Source organism: Numenius arquata, chromosome 1, assembly GCF_964106895.1.
Source record: "Numenius arquata chromosome 1, bNumArq3.hap1.1, whole genome shotgun sequence".
NCBI classification, from domain to species: domain Eukaryota; kingdom Metazoa; phylum Chordata; class Aves; order Charadriiformes; family Scolopacidae; genus Numenius; species Numenius arquata.
This window is the reverse complement of record NC_133576.1, coordinates 65,536,076-65,554,781: the sequence shown is the minus strand read 5'-3', so window position 1 is coordinate 65,554,781 and position 18,706 is coordinate 65,536,076. Positions and strand designations below refer to the sequence as shown.

The 18,706-nt window shown below is 39.9% G+C and overlaps 1 protein-coding gene across 1 annotated transcript in view; it reads right to left on the bottom strand.

Annotated features, from left to right (window-relative positions):
* Positions 1–18,706, bottom strand: part of DHRSX (dehydrogenase/reductase X-linked) — a 171,222-nt gene that overhangs the window by 104,403 nt on the left and 48,113 nt on the right. The window contains 1 exon segment of the mRNA XM_074150955.1: positions 13,579–13,647. Coding sequence (XP_074007056.1) covers positions 13,579–13,647 — 69 coding nt within the window.

Here is an 18,706-nt window from a genome sequence, read left to right as displayed (position 1 = left end):
TGCATACGTGGATGGGAACAGCACCTACATCCACAGCTATTGTGATTCAGATTTTAAAGGCCATGAGATTCGACGCCTCCCAGCACAAATTTATGGGGATCAACTGAGATCAAACTGGGATCAAAATTCTGGCATTCCTGGGCCACCTCCGAGTAATTGTCCAGGTGAATTGTTGGAATTGTCACTTAACTGATAAATCTGGGGCAAGCCTCTAATTAAGGCAGTACACTGAAAGAAACAGAAATATATTGGACTGTTTGAAATTATGAGGTAGAATCCCTGACTGCATTCAAGTCAATGGAAATTTCACCATTCTTTTCAAGAGTGAGATGGAATTACAGCCCCAAGCCCCATTATTTAGAAAGCTATAATACTCCAAAAAAGGGGGTTAGAAATATTTAGACGAAATTATCAAGCTTTGTGATTCATGTTTATTGAATATAATCATACAAGTTTAGGTGCAGAATCCTTGACATTTCTTCTTAGTTCTACGTAAATACCCACTTCTGCTCTGGCCATATTATTATATTTATCTTCCTTTAGTGCTCACTTTTTAAAGAGATGCTTTTGAGGTGGTTGGCCCTTAGCAGGGAGGAATACAAGTCAACTGGATAAAAAAAAAAAAAAAAGTGGTTGGATTTGATGATCTTAGAGGTCTCTTCCAACCTAGACAATTCTATGATCAAGGATTTTTTTTCATTCTCTCTTCCTAAAGGTCCAGTGTGGTTTCACAGGTTTCTACCTGCTTGCTATTCACGTTCAGCACGAACATGAAAGCACCAAAAGAACTTCACGGATTTTAATAATGTTTGAGAACTGGGTCAATATCTGTTGATAGAAGCACTTCAAATGCATACACCAGCACCTGCCATAGAAGAGTGGAGGGGAAGAATGAACAGGGCTTCAAAAATTCAGTAGTGGTGATCTGTAACACCCTTTCAATTTCTGATTTTACAAAATACACTGAGCGGCGTGAGCCTCCAGACCCTAGGTAGCAGGGGGAACCTCTGTGTCTCCATGCAATGGCACAGAGTTACAATGGCCTTCAGGGAGTCCTTCTCTCCTGAGCAAGGCTTGTGTCCTCTCCTGACAGCGTTCTGCTCTTTTAAGATGCTTCAGCGTTTCTGAGAGCTGGGAGACCCCTATACCTAAGCTGATGGCCTTTATCATCAGCTGTTAACGTAGCCATCTGGCTGCACTTGGAGTAGGCACTGCTGTACCATCAGCATTTCCCCAGCAGCTGGCAGAGTGCAGGTGCACGCTCTCAAATAGCAATTCATGCAGAGTGCTGCTCCTCTGAGCACAGCCAGCTCACAAAGGGCTCAGGGGCTTCAAAACCCAAGGCCCTCCAGCCAAGCCAGCCTTCCCGCTGTTGTTTTCTTGCAGCGTTCCTCAAGGGCTCTCCTTGCTAACCTAGAGAGGGAGACAATGCCAGACTGTATCAGTGCCGTTCAAAACAGAAGGCAACGGGTGACCGACGAGCTCTCATATCAAAGGCAAAAAGAGATCCACATTGCCAAGGAACTGGTTAGGAGCAGGGATGAAATGACATAGATGGTTAATTTGAGGTTAAGTTCATACCTTTAAATTGCTGTGTCTACCCACTGACACCTATATCTGCCTTGTCTTTGGCAGTCAAACTCAGAATTTGCAGGTCTGAGATTTAAAAAATGGAAGCCAGAAACAGAAAAACATACAATTGGCACTTGAGAATAAAGGTTTGGGGAAAGGACGGAGGGGTGGTTCAGTGGGAATGTAGAAGCCACTGAGACAAGGAAGGAAGAGGAGCACAAAAAGACAGAAAACCTCATTGGGAGTTATTTCATCCCATTCAGAGAAAATTAGCTTGATGATTCAGTCATTCTTTTTCTGGTTTTCAGTTGAATAATAATGGAAGTTATCTTTTAGGCTTTTCCCAAGGCTAGCATGATACTTCTTCCTAGGACACAAACACCCACTGGACATAACATGTCACTCTTACTTTGTGTTTTTTAATTTGACAGCTTTGAAACTAATTTAACAGAATAGTTTCCAGAGAAAAGATATCATGCAATCCAGACCATCCATGTGTACTCTTTCATTCCTATATAAAATCAAAGAAGGAGCTTGGTTTTCCTGGTTTTCCAGGTTTATGCCAGCATATTGCCAGCTTAAAGAGAAACTAATAAAACTTAGCATACTGGATGAAATTTGCAGAATAACAAATCACACTGTTCCTTTAAAAAAATGTGGTACTTACGTTGTGATTTTTCCTCCCATTATTCTGTCCTCTCTTTGTTTTCCTTCCCCTCCCCACCCCATTTTCTCCCATTTTACCGGTCCAATTTAGGTGTTTTTTGAACACATACATATATATTCCTTCTTATAGCATCTATTGCAGTAGGATGCTGATTTTTATTTAATTCAAACAGTAAACAATATGGAAAAATTATCTGAAATTAATCTGCAAAACAAGGAAATTGTCATATTGTTTTAAAAATAAAAAGGATTAATTAAATAAAATCTATTTTTCAAGTCAAAGAATAATTTACTGCTGGTAGCATAAATTTATACAGTCCCTCTGAGACTGAATTCTTCTTATATCATCAGTTACATATAATCTCACCTGATGCTAAAAAGAAATTGAAGGAAAAACAGCACTATTTTTTACCCTCTGTGACTAAGAGAAGATGGTGTGTTTTAAAAGGTCTCTCTGGGCAGCTGTGATGAAGCCAGGCAGTGGGGCAAGCACTGCTTGGGTCCATCCCCCGCCGAGCTGCATAGGACAGACAGCAGGCAGGAACAGACCTACAAATGCTCTCTTTTCTTTCAGCTCCAACCCAGTCCTTACACAATTGTCCCCTGTGCATCACCACGCTGCACTGGACCCAAACTCCCCATGGCATGTGCTTCTTACTGTGAGCTGAAGGAAATTAATTTAATTCCCTGTCCTGGCCTCATTCTGCTGCCTTACAAATCCCTCAACTTGGGGCTGGTTGGCAGCACTGTTCTAGCTGAAGGGAGAGATCAGCCCTTTTGCATCCAGCCTCTGAAAATAAACCCAGTGCAAACACTTCAGAAGCACAAAAGCATGGTTTTATTTCAAAATATTGTCTTCAGAAAAGAAGGTAAAATTACATTTAAGAGACTAAGGATACAGATGCTATATTTTCACATAGCCTAAGAATGTTATTTCTGGACTACGCTCATGAACTTTGGCACCAGCAATTTACATCACCTGATGAGTTCTTCTTCATCTGAACAGAAAAATGACTAGGTAAGATCACTACCTCAGACACCCACTAAAGGCTGTGTACCCGTGGCACCAGGCTGAGACCCTGGTCTCTGCCCTAGGATGCTGCCTGGACAGCCTGCCCATGAGGAGGCAGGAGGCAGACCTGAGAGCTGAGAGGGGATGAAGGACCTCTCAGCTCAGCTCCAGCTGGCTCCCCAAAACTGCTGCAGTTACGTTGTCCTGCCTGTCTCCATACACACACGCTGCCAGAATAGCCAGTGCAAGCCAGCAGAGTTACTGTGTGCCTGACGCGCCTTGGGGCCCAAATTCCCACCAATAAATGCAAACATGCACCTAAATTTTCTACCTTTGACTGCATTGAGATGAAGAAAAAGTCCACGCAGCTCTGCTATTCCCTACACAGCAAATATGAATTGCTGTTCTCTGATGTCCTTCCTCTGGCACCACGCAGTGTACGCTGTATGCTCTGCTCACCCATGACACTTGAGGAGGGGACAGGCAGACTTCTACCCTCGGTGATGTCATTTTCATTACTTGAAACTCAAGACTTATTCAGACTTAATCTCTACATATACCCAGCTTGGTTAACACGAACACACCAATTTGAATTTCAGATATATTCAAAAAGTCACTGTTTGGCTGTTAATTGCGTAATATGTGAACACTGCCATAAATTGCTCTCTTTTGCAAGCAAAGGCAAATATTTTATCCTGCTAAGAGGATACACAGAAAAGAATGCTCCTTTCCGCATAGCATGTTTCCAGAGATACGATTCAAGCATTAAAAATAAAAAAAATCTATAGGACCGGCTGAAAGGGCATCTGGAGAGGCAAATACAATGTAGCTATATATCACCAGTAGTTGTCAAGGAAACTACAGGATTTTGATTCTAGACTAAAAAATCATTTCATATTTCTTCTAAGACAGTGGTCTTCAGCCAGCCATTTGAGATCATCTCATCTGGAGGAAGAGCCTGAGTAAGATTCTCAGGAGAACTGCTCATTATGTCAGCCTTGTAATACATGTACTGGTTCTACACCAAATAAGCAGATTTTTTGACATCTTTCTCTATTATCTATGGTCTATGGTTTCAGAGCATAAGGCCTTCATAGCACTGCAGATGATATGCTCTGCCTCCTGCATTCAGAAACAGTCTTGAAGGATATCCCATTTGAAGACTTCACTTGCCTGGGACCAAACAATTAATTTTGCATCATCTCAAAGGAAAAAAAACCCACCAGACTGATGGAAAGTAGGCTCATACTCACATGAAATAAGTGTTTTGCTTAGGACATTTCCTAAGGCAATTTTTAAACAAAAACTTGTTTTAAACCAAATCTTTGCAAAATTATCTTAAAAAAAAAATTCCTTTATAGCATGTGTTTGCAAATCAACACAAAGCATTGATAAGCAGCAGCTTATTAATTCAAGATTTTAAGGTCTAGATTCTAAAACAAAGATTGTCTTTGATAGTCCAGGACATAAGAAACCCAGAACGAGTTGGGATGAAAAGCCTTTGATCTGAATTGATCTGAACACAAACTACCATATTTCCCATTAAGTTAATTTTCCATTAAGTTAATCCTGTCTACAGGCAGGGGCACTTTCCCTGCTTTATTTTGCAGATATAAATGCAAAAATTTTTTTTCTCTCTCTTTCTCCAATAAGCACTCCCATCAAAACCAGAGACATCTCTAGGAAATAATCTGTCTTCATGAAAAATTACTCCAATTAGGGCAATGGGATTATTGCACGGACTGACTTTCAAGTGTAAAATACAAGCTAGGAGAAAGCCTGTAAGATTTTAGGTTGGAAAATTAACTTTTCACAGACCTCCAGTTCAGAAGCCCCCAACTGCCATGACAAAGTTTTGAACAGAGAAACTGCTTTTTTCCTTATACTATTTTTCCCTTTTCTCTCCTGCAATACACACATCTCTTTTTTTTCCCCCTGATATGACATCAAATTCCTAAAGAGAAAGAAGTAGAGACACCATACCATTTAAATGACATCCGTGTTCCAGGAAGTTTAGTAGCTGTAAACTATTCAAAGCACAAATGTGTGAGCCTAAGTGAGATTGGAGTAGAATAAGGGGAAACACAGAACAGCAGCAAATCTTGCCAAGAGCCATGAAGATCTCTCTCCCACCACAGGCCCACATATTTTCCATGCTTGGGAGGTATAACACTGGCAAGGATTATTTTTCAACTAGGTCAAACCAAATGTTGGAAAGATGATTTGATTTATTTTGTCTCCTCAAGTCACATCAGTTGTGAAGAGCTACTCCTTCCAAGCAGCCTGAAGTCAACAGTAATCTGGGTAACAGACGACAGTGGCAGACATAATAGTAAGACAAATAAGAACTAAAACACAGCTGACCATTATCTTGGGGAAATTAATCAGGTGCTGGTAACAGTTCACATCACCTTGACCAGAAACATTGCCTTGATATAAGAGGAAAAATCCAAATCCAGACACGATTATTAGACATCTAATGATTCTCATGTTAGATCTTTTGCTTAATTCAAGAGTTTATCCTTCTCCTGAGGAGTATTTCTTTTTCTTCTTACAAGCAAGATTTTCTAGCACCAAGTACCAGAAAAGACTATAAAACATGCTGTAGCATTACGTCTCCTGCAAGCCTTTAAATAGGCTAAGAAGGGTTTCAAAGTGCACATAAGCATGTTAATTTCCATTCAGATTGTGAAAATGTGGCAGAGATGTCATGCATCACCATTTGAACACATTTTATTTGAAACAGATTTTAAAATTTAGGCCTTAAAATAAAACATATTAGTCTATGCCCTGCATACAAAAAAATAACAAGAAGAGCAAGCTGCTCCAGAGTCATAGGCAATATTTCCTGGCCTTTTCACACAGATTATTGTTCTCAGCATCAGTGTACCTACACTCCTTTCCTCTGTTTCCACAGAATGGATTTTTTACCTGTACAGATGGGGTTTTTTTACACTGCTCCACAGCTCTTCTAAAATACCTATTTCCTAAGACCACATTATTGTCAAATTATTGCTGTTCTTACCACTGTCTGTGACAAAGTGTCTTATTATGGGCAGTATATGAACAGTGACACAATTTCTTGAAGACTCTGCAGTCCAGGAATCTGTGTATGTTAGAGTATTTGTATTCAGGGCTGGACAAATGAAGCAGACAGGGTTTCGTGTGGTTTTGGCTGCTAAAATTTCATAGACTCACAGAGTTACAGGGCAGGGTGGCTGAGGCTGGAAGCCAGCTCTGGAGACTGTCCAGTCCCAGCCCTTGCTCAAGCAGGGCCACCTGGAGTTGGCTGACTGTGTTCAGGTGGCTTTTGAATATGTCACAGAATGGAGACTCTGCAAACTCTCTGGGAAATCTGTGCCAACACCCAACAGCCCTTATGCTAAAAAAGAAAAAGAGTTTTCATATTTTTTAATGGGATTTCTTGCATTTCAGTTTGTGCCCATTGCCTCTGGTCCTGTCACTGAGCTTAGCTCATAACTCATTTAAGAATTGGGACATCTATTCAGAGCCTTGACTCTTTGCCATTGAAAAATGGCCCTCGAAACACAAGTTAAGCATGGATGTACTAGTGTTGGCTCATCACAGGTGCAGAGGTTCCTCTCTGGATGGGCTCCCTCTGGAGCCTTGCTGTACTGCTGCAAAGATGGAGCTGACAAGGAAAGACCAGCACTGCCCACATGCTCAGGTAGACCACAGTCTGTTGGTTCATGTCCAGCTCACACCTGGAAGGTCACACACACAGCTCGTAAGTCCTTCAAATATAGGCTCTGCTTTTCCCATGTTTACTTCAGGCTGCGAGTTCTCCTGGCAGCTGGATACCTAGCGCAGAGGCCAATGGCATTTGCACAAAAAATATTCTACTTGTTAAAAGCAAATTAACTTTGAAAGCCCTACAGAAGCTAGGACTATATAAAGTAGATCTTGGAAGAGAGATATGAAAGCATGCAAGAGAGAAAACAAATTGCCTTTTTCTTGGCTTTGTCTTTCAGGATTTGCTGGCAATTTTCTTGAGAACAGACAAGGTCTGGAAATAGCTCACGCAACCCGCACGCAATTACTGCTCGTGCCGGAAAAAATAATGGCATATTGTGGGAGGTGTCAAACCCAGGAGCACCTCTATCTGGCCACTGCTTGACATCATGGCTCTACAGGTATATAAAAGAGGATCGAAATCCTGTAAAAGGGTGAAGTGGGAGCTTTTTCAGGCTTTGCAGAGGCAATTTCATTTTGAAATTCCCTTTCTCCGGTTTGCCTTCAGTAGGGCAGCACAATCAGCAAAATCCTAACCTTGGAGCTCCAGTCCCATTAGTCACACAAAGCTTCGGTGATTTACAGTCAGAAAATCATTTCAAGACATCTGAAAGGACTTTGTTATTCTGCCTACAGCTACACCTGTGCACTTCTTTGTCTCTAAGTTTCAATTAGAAATAATTTAAATAAGAGAAAATCATGTTTCCTAGTGGCAGAGCCTGTTAATGAAATATGTTTCACATTTCCAATGGAAATGGGAATTTAGGAAACTAACAGGCAGAGCTTGTGTCTGCATTATGAATACATTTTCTATTTGAAAGACTATCTCCATCTCGCTATCCAGATCTGCAGCTCATCTTTATCTCTGTGAACCATATTGGTATTGCTCTTCCTGTCTGAAATGCCACCCTGTTAACATGACAACTCAATTTCTAAGGTGTCTTAAGAAACACACAAAATAAGGGATTCTCTATTGTTTTAAATGTCTGTAAGCACTGAGGGGAAAAATCTTGTAACGTTGCACTGACAGTCAAAAGGAGATCAAAAAATACAAGAGCAAGAGGCTTAATGAATTTAACCATGTTTTTGTATCAAAGTATTATGTAAAACAAACAGAAAAGCAGGACAATTGATTTGCAAATTATTCACCTAAATGACTTTATCAGAGGGCTCTGGAGATACCTTTCTGTGGATTAAAATCTTTCCTGCTTAATACAGAGCAAAAAGTCACCAACTTTACTGTGTAAGGAACATAAGTGCTATGAGTACAGAGAAACTTTATTAGCCCCTGCACTACTTTCTTGGACTCTAGAAAGGGGTCTTCCATCCCTTGTGCATGTGATGGATCCAGTCCTTACAGACTTAGATTAAGTTTAACATAGCCAATATTTTTCAAGCTTCAAATATTTTCATATGACTTGAATATACTTGATATAACCATAGATATGGCTACAGATAGAAAAGAAATCTTAATGTTTAGGCAAGGTTCTTATACCCGTCATCAAGTGACAAAGCAGAAGACCTGAAGTTCCACACAGGGTCCTGCAAAGTGGCATAATGTCAGATCGAGACTTCTTTGCTCCTCGCTCATACCACCACCCTGTTTTTCAAGATGTCTTCATGAGCCTGGCGTTCAGTTGTTCAACTCTAACCGAACGCAGTCTATTACCTGCCAAAGCTAAGTACTGGAGATAATGCACCAGGATGAAAAAAAGAAACCACGTAGATGGAAACTGCACTCTTACTGCTAGGAAACTCTTTAAACCAATCCTACAGCATCAGCAGTGATAGAGAGAGGATACACCAATGGTAGGATGTGGTAGAAGGGACAAAGTAGCCACGTCAGGTCTTGCCACAAACTCAGGATGTTACACTTTTACACCTCAAACCTACACCGTGAAAAGCAAATCTGACACAAGCAAGTATAAACTCATACAAGCTTATGCACACTTACAGAAAACACATCTCAACCACAAATACTTTCTACTGTTTTTGACCAGCTGAATGATCACTTCCATAATGACATCTTTGACATATATCAAAGAAAAGGTTCCGGGTGACGTTTTTGAACATTTTAACAAGGCATCGGTCTTTGCTGAACTGGCTTACACAACTCTGGCCCATGTGCTGGGAATACCACCATTGACTCTTGGGCAGAAACCAATCTAAAAGTTTGGGAATTTGGGAAATCTCAGCAGCTGCCTTTCTCTTGCCTGCATGGAAAGCCAACAACAAACAGTCTGGTACAAAGCAGAAAAACACGGACCGTTTTGTTAAAACTGGTGTCTGACGTACAGCAAGTGTCAGTAGAGTAACCACACATGAGTTATTCTGCAATTATGCTCGGTACCTATCCGCTAGATTACCCGTTCTTCTTTTGGATAAACTATACGATTTCAGATCTCTAGTAACAAGGAAAATCTCCTTGCTAGTTAACAGGTTATACTGCAAAAGGGAGCAACAAGAGACCTTGTCATCTTATTTCCTGGCTGAGCCATATGTAGCAAAAACAACCCAAGAGAAAGCTCTGGGAAAAAGCCAGGCTTGTTGAATGCATGCGAATCACAGCGTTTTAAAGGTGATATCATTCCTCCTACTGCTTGGCCCACACTGTCTTGATGTGGGTCAGACTGTAAATGACACGATTTGGTTGCCACCGTGCTAACCTCTGCATTCCTCTGACTCCGAGGGAGAAAGTCTCTTCTTCTTTTCTCACCTGGCTTCAAATGGAAGTCTCATGAATGCTGTGGATTTAGTGCGTAGTTTTATAATTGTGGTTTTATTTGAGTTGCCACAAAAATGTTGGGTGAGATTAAACACAGGCTTCTCCTTTTGAAGAGGTCTGTGCTTAATATGACTTTTACACCCTGTTTTCTCACTAACTTTTAATTTTTTTCTCCTTTGAGTCTACTTGCAACTCCAGCTCCTACACTGCAGTTGTGAGAGCCTTTCCTTGGTACTCTGCTAAGTGATATTTATGCATAAACTTTTGCTAATTGCTGATTCCATTGGCATTCATGAACCTATGATGGAATGAATGAAGCTTTCATTCATGTTTATATATTAGTTTCCAACATTTGTATGTTTGTAATCATCAGGCTAAAACCAGCTTTCATTTGCAGAGATGTAAACTGACGGTAACTGAGTCAGGAGATACACTCCTTTATGTACGTGGAAAGATTTTTTTTTAGTATCACTGAGAAGTGAGTTTATCACAGAAACTTCCCAATTCCCTAACTCAATGTAGTTTGTTCAGGACTGGTAACTACAGTTATGGCTACATCAACAAGTGGTTCGGATCAACAGAAGTCAATTTCTAGAGCCCATTTTGTGCTGGGCACCTGACGTAGGCACTTCTACAAGTCACCGGGACTTTCCAGTTCAGATAAGCTCTAAGTTTGCTCCTGTGCACTAATGCTCTGTTACTGCTACCTCCCAAGCTAGTTCTGCCCAAAGAGAGTCCAGGTCAGGACCTGCGGTGCCCCTCCTGATGCGAACCCATGCTCAGCAAGCAGGCAACAGTTGAGCGTTGCCTGAAGAGCGCTCTGCTGATCTAACTAATGAACACACTAACACAGCCACACCCTGTGTGTAAATTACAGAGACTTACACAATTAGAATATCTCTGTGGTAATCCCCAGCCATCAACAATTTTCCCAGCCATATAATTGCTACTATTAACAACACAAGTTCCCAATTTAACAAATGGAAGCAAGATAAATGCCCACATCATTCGGGCTTCTCCCAGCTTTATGATTCAGAGCGTAGCAATCTGTTGCCCTTGGTCTTTTGGAAATAGTGCCCATGTGATAATTTTAATGACAATGCAGAACTTCTTCTCTTTTCTGGATATCTGAGGGCTTTGATTGCTTTATCATGGAGGAGGATCTGATGGTCAAGTGAATACGGTCTATCATGCCCCAAGGACCTTATTCTCTTCCACTCAGCTGCCCATGTCCTTCCTCGCTCTTTACACTTCGCAATAGGTAACTCAGCAGAGACCCAAAACCAAGGAAGACACCTAAACATTCTGGAATCAGCAGGGAGAGGAACCAAGGAGGTTTCTGATGTAGCACCACAGGAGAGGATGGGTAGTAGGAAGAGGTGATGTGAAACATTGCTTTGATTTTTTGTGTCCTTTAGCATTGCTGCCTTGTAGGGGAACAGCTGCAACTGCTTTCCTCTCCAATACCCTACCATCTTTTGGCACTGGCTCTAGTTTGAATGCCTCCAGCATGGGAAACCAGGCTTCCTGCTTCCCTGTATTCAGAAGTTTTGTCAGTCTTTTCTTCACGTCTTGCCATGCTGCTGCAAAAAAACATCACCTGTGCGCATACATTTTTTATTATTATTCTTTATCCTTCTCTGTTAAAACATTATTGCTCATCAGCTGCTTCCTAGGAATAACTTATGTACATGCTTTGAATCTCACTTGTCCCTGAAGTAAGTGTAGATTATGTCAAATAAAAGTACTTACCCTTAGATAGCAGACAGAGCCCCAGACAGACAGCAGGACAAGACATAGAAGGATGATAGTGCATTAAAAACACTCTAATTACATGCCCTCAACAAGCCTGGCCTTTTCCCAGAGCTGTCTCTGGGGTTGTTTGTGCTATGTATGGCTTAGGCAGGCAACAAGGAGAGGACAAGATCTCTTGCTCCCTTTTGCTGTCTAACCTGCTGACAAGGAGATTTTCCTTCTTATTAGAGATCTGAAATCTGGATAGCAAACTGATGGCACCCACTCATATAGTTTGTCCACTGTAAAAGAAGAACAGCTATATTGTCCCAATCCTTGATCACGCTGGCTGCTAAGCAATACTGTTTTGATTAGTTCTCCTTCAAGAGTCCAATATATTAGATGGGAACAGTTGCTGTAAGCAGTTTTTTCATATGGGCCATGAAAAATGTTCAAGAAAAGAAGGAGGTGAGGAAAGGTTAAGATAACTGATAATGTGTTTATGCAGTGAATAAACAGATATTGAAATGTAGCTTTTGAAAAGGTGATATATTCACAAAGCCTAGTCTTGGTCACAGTATCTGCACACACATCCCATTACAAAGCAAAGTGCAAATTCAACATAGAGCTGCTACTCAGACTTGCACATGTCCCTTGTACACGATAATGCGCTTGTAAATACAAATACCCCTCAACTGGTGAGAAATTCTGAAAAGGCAATTCTCTTCCAGTTTGTTTTTAGACCAAATCTATCATGACCTGAGATTACTAAAGCCTCAGTCATTGCAATTACAATAAGGATCAACTTCAGTCAATTTTAGATACACTTTGGGCTTCATCAAACTGCCAGCTGTATCTTGACAAAGTCTATAACTGAAGGTTAGAGTTTACTTCATTCAGAAAAAATCAAGAAAGAATGGGGTGCTAGAAAAGCCTGTGATCACACAGATGTGAGAAAATAAGACAAACCCTGGTTTATTCAGATTCACGCAGGTCACGTGATGTAATTAATTCCAAATAGTTTTGGTCTCTGTACAGAAACTTCCAGCAAAAGATTTAAACGATGTTATAATTACCTTTTTCCTTTCATGATCCTTCTGACTATGCCTTAATTTATGATGCTTTTAACTAGCATACATGTATCCTGAGGCTACGATGGGTGCACATTTATTTAAGTCAAAAGATAAATCTTAATGAAAGGTTTTTTTAAAACAATAATTAATGCATTTTGATCATCATAACAGTAATTATTAGAGGCACAAAACCAGAATGAGATCTCAGAAGAAGCCATGAAGATCCTAAATAGAGGGTGGAGTAGCAGCACTGCCCTATTATTTTGCCAAGAAATGATACATCAAAGTGGCAGCAGTGAATCATCATACACTACTAGGAACTACACCCAGTGAATCCAAGAGATGGAAATATTAGATGCGCTAACCTCTATCATAAACTGCAAATTATAATCACACAACAGATAGTGAGCAATGTGCCTTTTCTCATAGTTATCTCTCCTTATGCCTCCCCCAAAACGATCGCTCATCAGATCAAAAGAAAAAAACAGAAGAACCATAAAAACACAGGAATTTTGGCTTGATATCTTCGTCCATCTATTTGTAAGAAAGAAGTTTTATTTTGTGAAGGATTATAACTCTCCCCATGTGTCAAATAACACAATTGGACAGCCCTGTTCTTTTAGAAACTTCTTACCCCTCCAAAAATAAATCTTTTAAATGGGATTATACACCGTGATGGGAGGCAAAGCCAGCAAAGGAAAAGAGCACACCCACTCTTGCTTGCTGTCATCCTCCCCTTAGAAATGACTAGTATTCTGATTTTCTGCCCAGCTATTTAATCATTGTGCCCATACACAGGCACAGGCAGACTGTAACTTGCAGGCAGCCCTTTTGCAATGATTACAGTAAAGAAGTCAAACAAAACTGAAGCATTTTTTTAAAATACCCTACTCATTTTACCTTTGTGTCAGATTTACTTAAAGAATTAGTTTCTCCAGACTAAAAAAAGTTTAACAATACACAAGAGGACCTCATATAAAAGAAGACACCAGAAAAAAGAGAGGAATAAAGAGTTCCTTAAAGAAAATTATATACTATGGTACCTTTTCCAGTCAAAGTTTCTTCTTGTATTTTCCTCACTGCTTCTTGGCCCTCATTCTCACTGTTTCCAGCTGTTACAATACAGAAAATGGAAAATTAGTGATGCAATCAACTTAAAGACAGTGAATATAAGCATGCCACTATGAAGGGCTAACCACAGTGTAAAACCAATATGAAGTTTTAAGTGAAAAGGCGTGATACATTACTGTCAGTCAGCAGAAGTTTTTGAAGAGGGCTGTACAAATGCACTGCTGTTCACATGAGTTCTGCCTGTTTCTCTCATTTATTCATACAAGATGTGACCATCTGCTGGCCGGACCAGCTGAACTGAGATGCGAATCTGTGAGCCAAGTGAATTTTATCCCATCCAGAGTCTACAAATTTTCACTATAGTTTAGAGTGGACCTCCCCTCGCTCTTTTTCCAAAATGAAGAATTTCACAGTTGAAGGAAAGGCTCCACTACTCTGCCCTGAATGCTCACGGAAAGTTTTACCAGCGCTAACAGAAAATGTGATAAAACATCAAATAAATGTGTTTTTTGCCATTCAGCTTAGGTAGACAGTTAATAATTGTCTGACATTTGTTTGGCAATTGTTTTATAGTAACTTTATATTAAAGGACAAAACACAAGCACAAGTAAAATATTGTGCTTGGTAGCACAAGTTATTTTTTTAATGAAGTTTAACATTCCATTTATCCATCCATGAACATTTTCCATAGCATGATGCATCAAAATACCTATTTTTTTATTATCTAAATTGGATATAAATACTGATATTTCTTATGAATTTAATGAAGTTGCCTTCTCTGTTTCCTGATTATATAAATCTTTGCCTTGCTTTCTATACTGGCTTTATCTTGTGCCACTGTACAAGTGTCCTCTCCTCTCATTCACTTGTTAGCTATGCAGCAGAAATTTCAGGTTTTCCCCTTTTGTTCTCAGTTTGTTTTGTTTTTTTTTTTACTAACAGTGAATCACCTCTATCAAAGATAAGGAAAGAATCACAACATCACAGAATAAATTGAGCTTCGGAGGGACCTCAGGAGGTCATCTGGTTCAACCTCCTCCTCACATTAGTTGGTATGTGCTCGTATTTATTTTAAGATATTAGAACATGCTTTATCCAGTGTTAAACTGGATTAATTTGATCTCACAGGTAATGTGTTCAAAAAGTGTGAATGAGCCCTTTGAGACAGATCATGTGTCATCCATCAGTTGCACTAGCTAAAGGCTCAGAGCACTGAAGGAAGATTTTTGGGACAGCGTGATGACTTTGAGGAGGTAGGTTAATGCATTCTTTTGAGGATGGAGTTTTTACTGTGCTTCTGCAGTAAAAAAAGATGATTTGTAATACGTTTGTTTTCATGATATGCAAGAGGACTCAATATTTACATAAATGTAGCCAAAATAAAGACATTTAGCATTCCAGATACTGTAGAGAAAATAATTCTCACATAAAACTTAGCATCATATTGGTATAGATCTGTTCTCTATAAATTCCATTAACTCTGGAATTATATTGCTCAGCCTAAGAAAGAAAGGAAAGAAAAAAACAAAAAAACCCAAAGCAGACATTTGCAGTATTTTCTTCTTGCTGTTGTTTCTTTTTCTCCTTTAAAACTATGCAACCTTGTACCGAACACAAACATTCAGCTTGATGCTAATTTGCAGATATAGATGCAGCGTCAACAAACAAACCCTCCAGTGAAACTGCCGTTTCTGGGGAAATCTGTGCACAGGAGTTATGGGCAAGGGATCAATTTTCCTCACTGTTTCACCTCAAGTGATGTACCAGAGTAAGATTTCAAACTCAGTGTGTTATTAGAACAGATAGAGTTAGGCTAGAAACAAAAATACTTTGGTGCCAATTGTGTGAAGGTCTTATTTGATTCCTCTTTCATTCAGCACTCTTCATGCAGAGAACAGGCTTATTAAAGCTTCCAGTGTCTTGATTTAACTCTCAGTATGTTCACTTAATTTTTTTCTTTTAAAAGAGCTTGTGTTCACAACAAATTTTAATTTGCTTTATTTTGCTATTATATAAACGGTTATTCATTAAAGCTCAGTGCCTTCCAAATGAGCTCATTTTATTCATATTTGCATATTTTTCACTCTAGACCACTGGGAAAAATAATTATTTTGCTAAGCAATCACTTCAAATGTATGTTTCCAGCCTAATTCAACAGAGAGTTTGAAAAACAGATTCCGGAGCCTGGAGTATCACAAAATTGAAATAACCTCAGCGAAAGCTGCTACTGTAATGGAGGCTTTCGAAACACTTCTTTCAAATAAAATCCTGTAAGAAAGAATAAAGACACTGAACAAATGACCAAAATCCTTAAAAAAAGCCCAAAGACATAAATATCAGAAAGATACCACAAGACTAGGGGAGTAATCTAGGCTTCTGAGTTAGCTTAAGGAGATCAGCATCCCCTCACTGAGGATGGGTGGGAGAGGAAAGGGACTCTGTGCTGTTGTTCTGCTTCTCTCCTAGTATGTGCTTCTGGGATCCTCTAAGCAAAGCAAGTCGTAGGCATGAAAAAGAACAACCTCCTTTTAAGTGCTACATTAATTATTCAAAATTCACAAAATACTTTTTAAGTCACCAAGCTAACATGATCGGCTTCAGGTTGGAAAAAATCAAAAATAATTTCTATCTTCTTCATGAAGATGGGTCACTGAAGAGCACAACCTTCAAGCACACTGAACAGGAGTACAGTGCTCTAAACTAAGGAGGGGGACAGTCTACTATACGAGGGTCAAATTCTTACCACCATCAGCTGGTTTAGATCCTCAGTAGTGTATTTCTAGTGATTCTTTTAAAAACTTCATGATAGACAGGAAAATCCTCTGGCTGGACTTTTTGCCAATGATTCACCAAAATTTTTAATACGTTCGACATGCCAGAATTTATCCATGTCAGAATTTATCCATTTTAAGCACTATGGCATCTGTAACATAAGATCTGCCTACTCTGGAATCTAGGTCTGGAGGCAAGGATAAGAAAGAGAACATGGTATGGTATTTTTTATACAGCGAGGGAATCTGAACAAAAGCCTTGAGAAAAAGGTATTCAATGTCTTGAGAGCTTAGATCATCAAAGTACCCAAAACCGTAATAATCTTGCTTTTCACTCTAATTTAAAGTGTCTATTGGGAATTCAAAATAGATATAGTTGTCTCAAGAACTGTTTATGCAAGCTGTTCAGTGCCTTATCTGATGTTTTTTTCTTCTACTAAGTCCCCACAGAATAGTGAAAAATTTAGGTGAGACTGATTTAAGAACACTGCTGACTCCAATCAATTCTGAAAATAAAACTAATAACATAAAAAAAAATTCAAGTCTGAATGGATGCACCTGTACAAATAAGATGTCATTTTAATGGCATGAAAAATTCTAATTCTTGGTAAAATACTGAAACTCATGTTGAAAAAAAAATATGGAAAATAGACTTAAATACAACTTTTAGTCAAAAAAAAAATTGACTCTCCTCCTCAATATTCATCTACACAAACACCACAAGTCAAAGCATGCTGATCTAAAGCCACCACAGAAGTACATAGAAAAATTCTTATCAGCAGCAATAGGCTTTCGATCTTACCCTAAAGGCCAGTCTCTGTCATCTTAATCACTTCAGTAGGTCCTACCTCTGAAAGTTATTTCAGGGATTTCAATAGAATTATCACAGAGGATTGCTCAGGCTGAATAAGAACCTCCCAAGCCTGAAATCGGACCGGGACTTAACAATAAGGATGGCAAAAATACAATCCATAGAAACTCAGCATGGGAAACATTTACACTATCGCTAGGTAAGGGGTCCTGATACCTCTATATGTAATCTTGTATACAATATTTTTAATTTCTTTGAATGTGAAAATCTCTCCAAAAGAATAAGTGCTTCTCAGGCTCATAATTTATGTACAAAACTGATGCTGATAAAAAAGAAACATTTTCCAATTTGTGTTTTGCAAAACTAGGAATTTGTAATCTTGACATTTCAAGGGAACGTACTGCAGGGCATTATAAAGAAATTTAAAACAGTCTATGAACAATGATACAGCCTGTAAAGCTTAAGGTGGCCTGGAGAGAATAAACATAGAAATCAAAAAAGCCCTTGGTTACTAAAATTAGCCGGGGGAGAACTTCTTGACTTTCAGCAAGATAACACAAAACGAAATACAAATAAAAAAATTTTTAGATGAACACCAAGAAGATGCAAACCACCAAGGATGCAGTGGTTCAGAGAAGCATCCGACCCCTCCAGCCTGGAGCCCAAGAGCCACCCTGTGTATTAAATGTATTACCAGGAGAAGCTTGGTGGTATGGTAATAAATTCTGTATAAATGTTTACCATCTGATTAAGGAGTCGCAGAGGGTGATGGTTAGGTGTCTTTGTGCAACAGAATATAAGAAAGATTCCAACTGCAAATTTGAATTAAGGTGCCTCCTCAGAGTAGCATAATCCTCATTATCGTTGAAGGGGAACTGATTTCATTGGAGCACTGGCCTGAAGACAGGGCTTGCAAGGGCACCCAAAGCCTCAAGAGAAAAACAAAGTCTGCCAACCATATCCTGGGCTACATCAAAAAAAGCGTGGCCAGCAGGTCAAGGGAGGTGATTCTGCCCCTTCTGCTGACCCTACCTGGAGTACTGTGTCTAGCTCTGGAGCCCCCAACATAAGAAGGACATGGACCTGTTGGAGTGGGTCCATCGGAGGGCCACAAAGATGATCAGAGGGCTGGAGCACCTCCCCTATAAGGACATGCTGAGAGAGCTGGGTTTGTTCAGCCTGGAGAAGAGAAGGCTCCGGGGAGACCTCATAGCAGCCTTCCAATACCTAAAGGGGGCCTACAGGAAAGATGGGGAGGGACTCTTTACCAGGGAGTGTAGTGATAGGACAAGGTAACAGTTTTAAACTGAAAGAGGGGAGATGCAGATTAGCTATTAGGAAATTTTTTACTGTGAGGGTATTGAGGCACTGGAACAGGTTGCCCAGGGAAGTTGTGGATGCCCCATCCCTGGAGCTGTTCAAGGCCAGGCTGGATGGGGCTTGGAGCAACCTGGTCTAGTACGAAGTGTCCCTGCCCATGGCAGGGGGTTTGGAACTTGATGATCTTTAAGGTCCCTT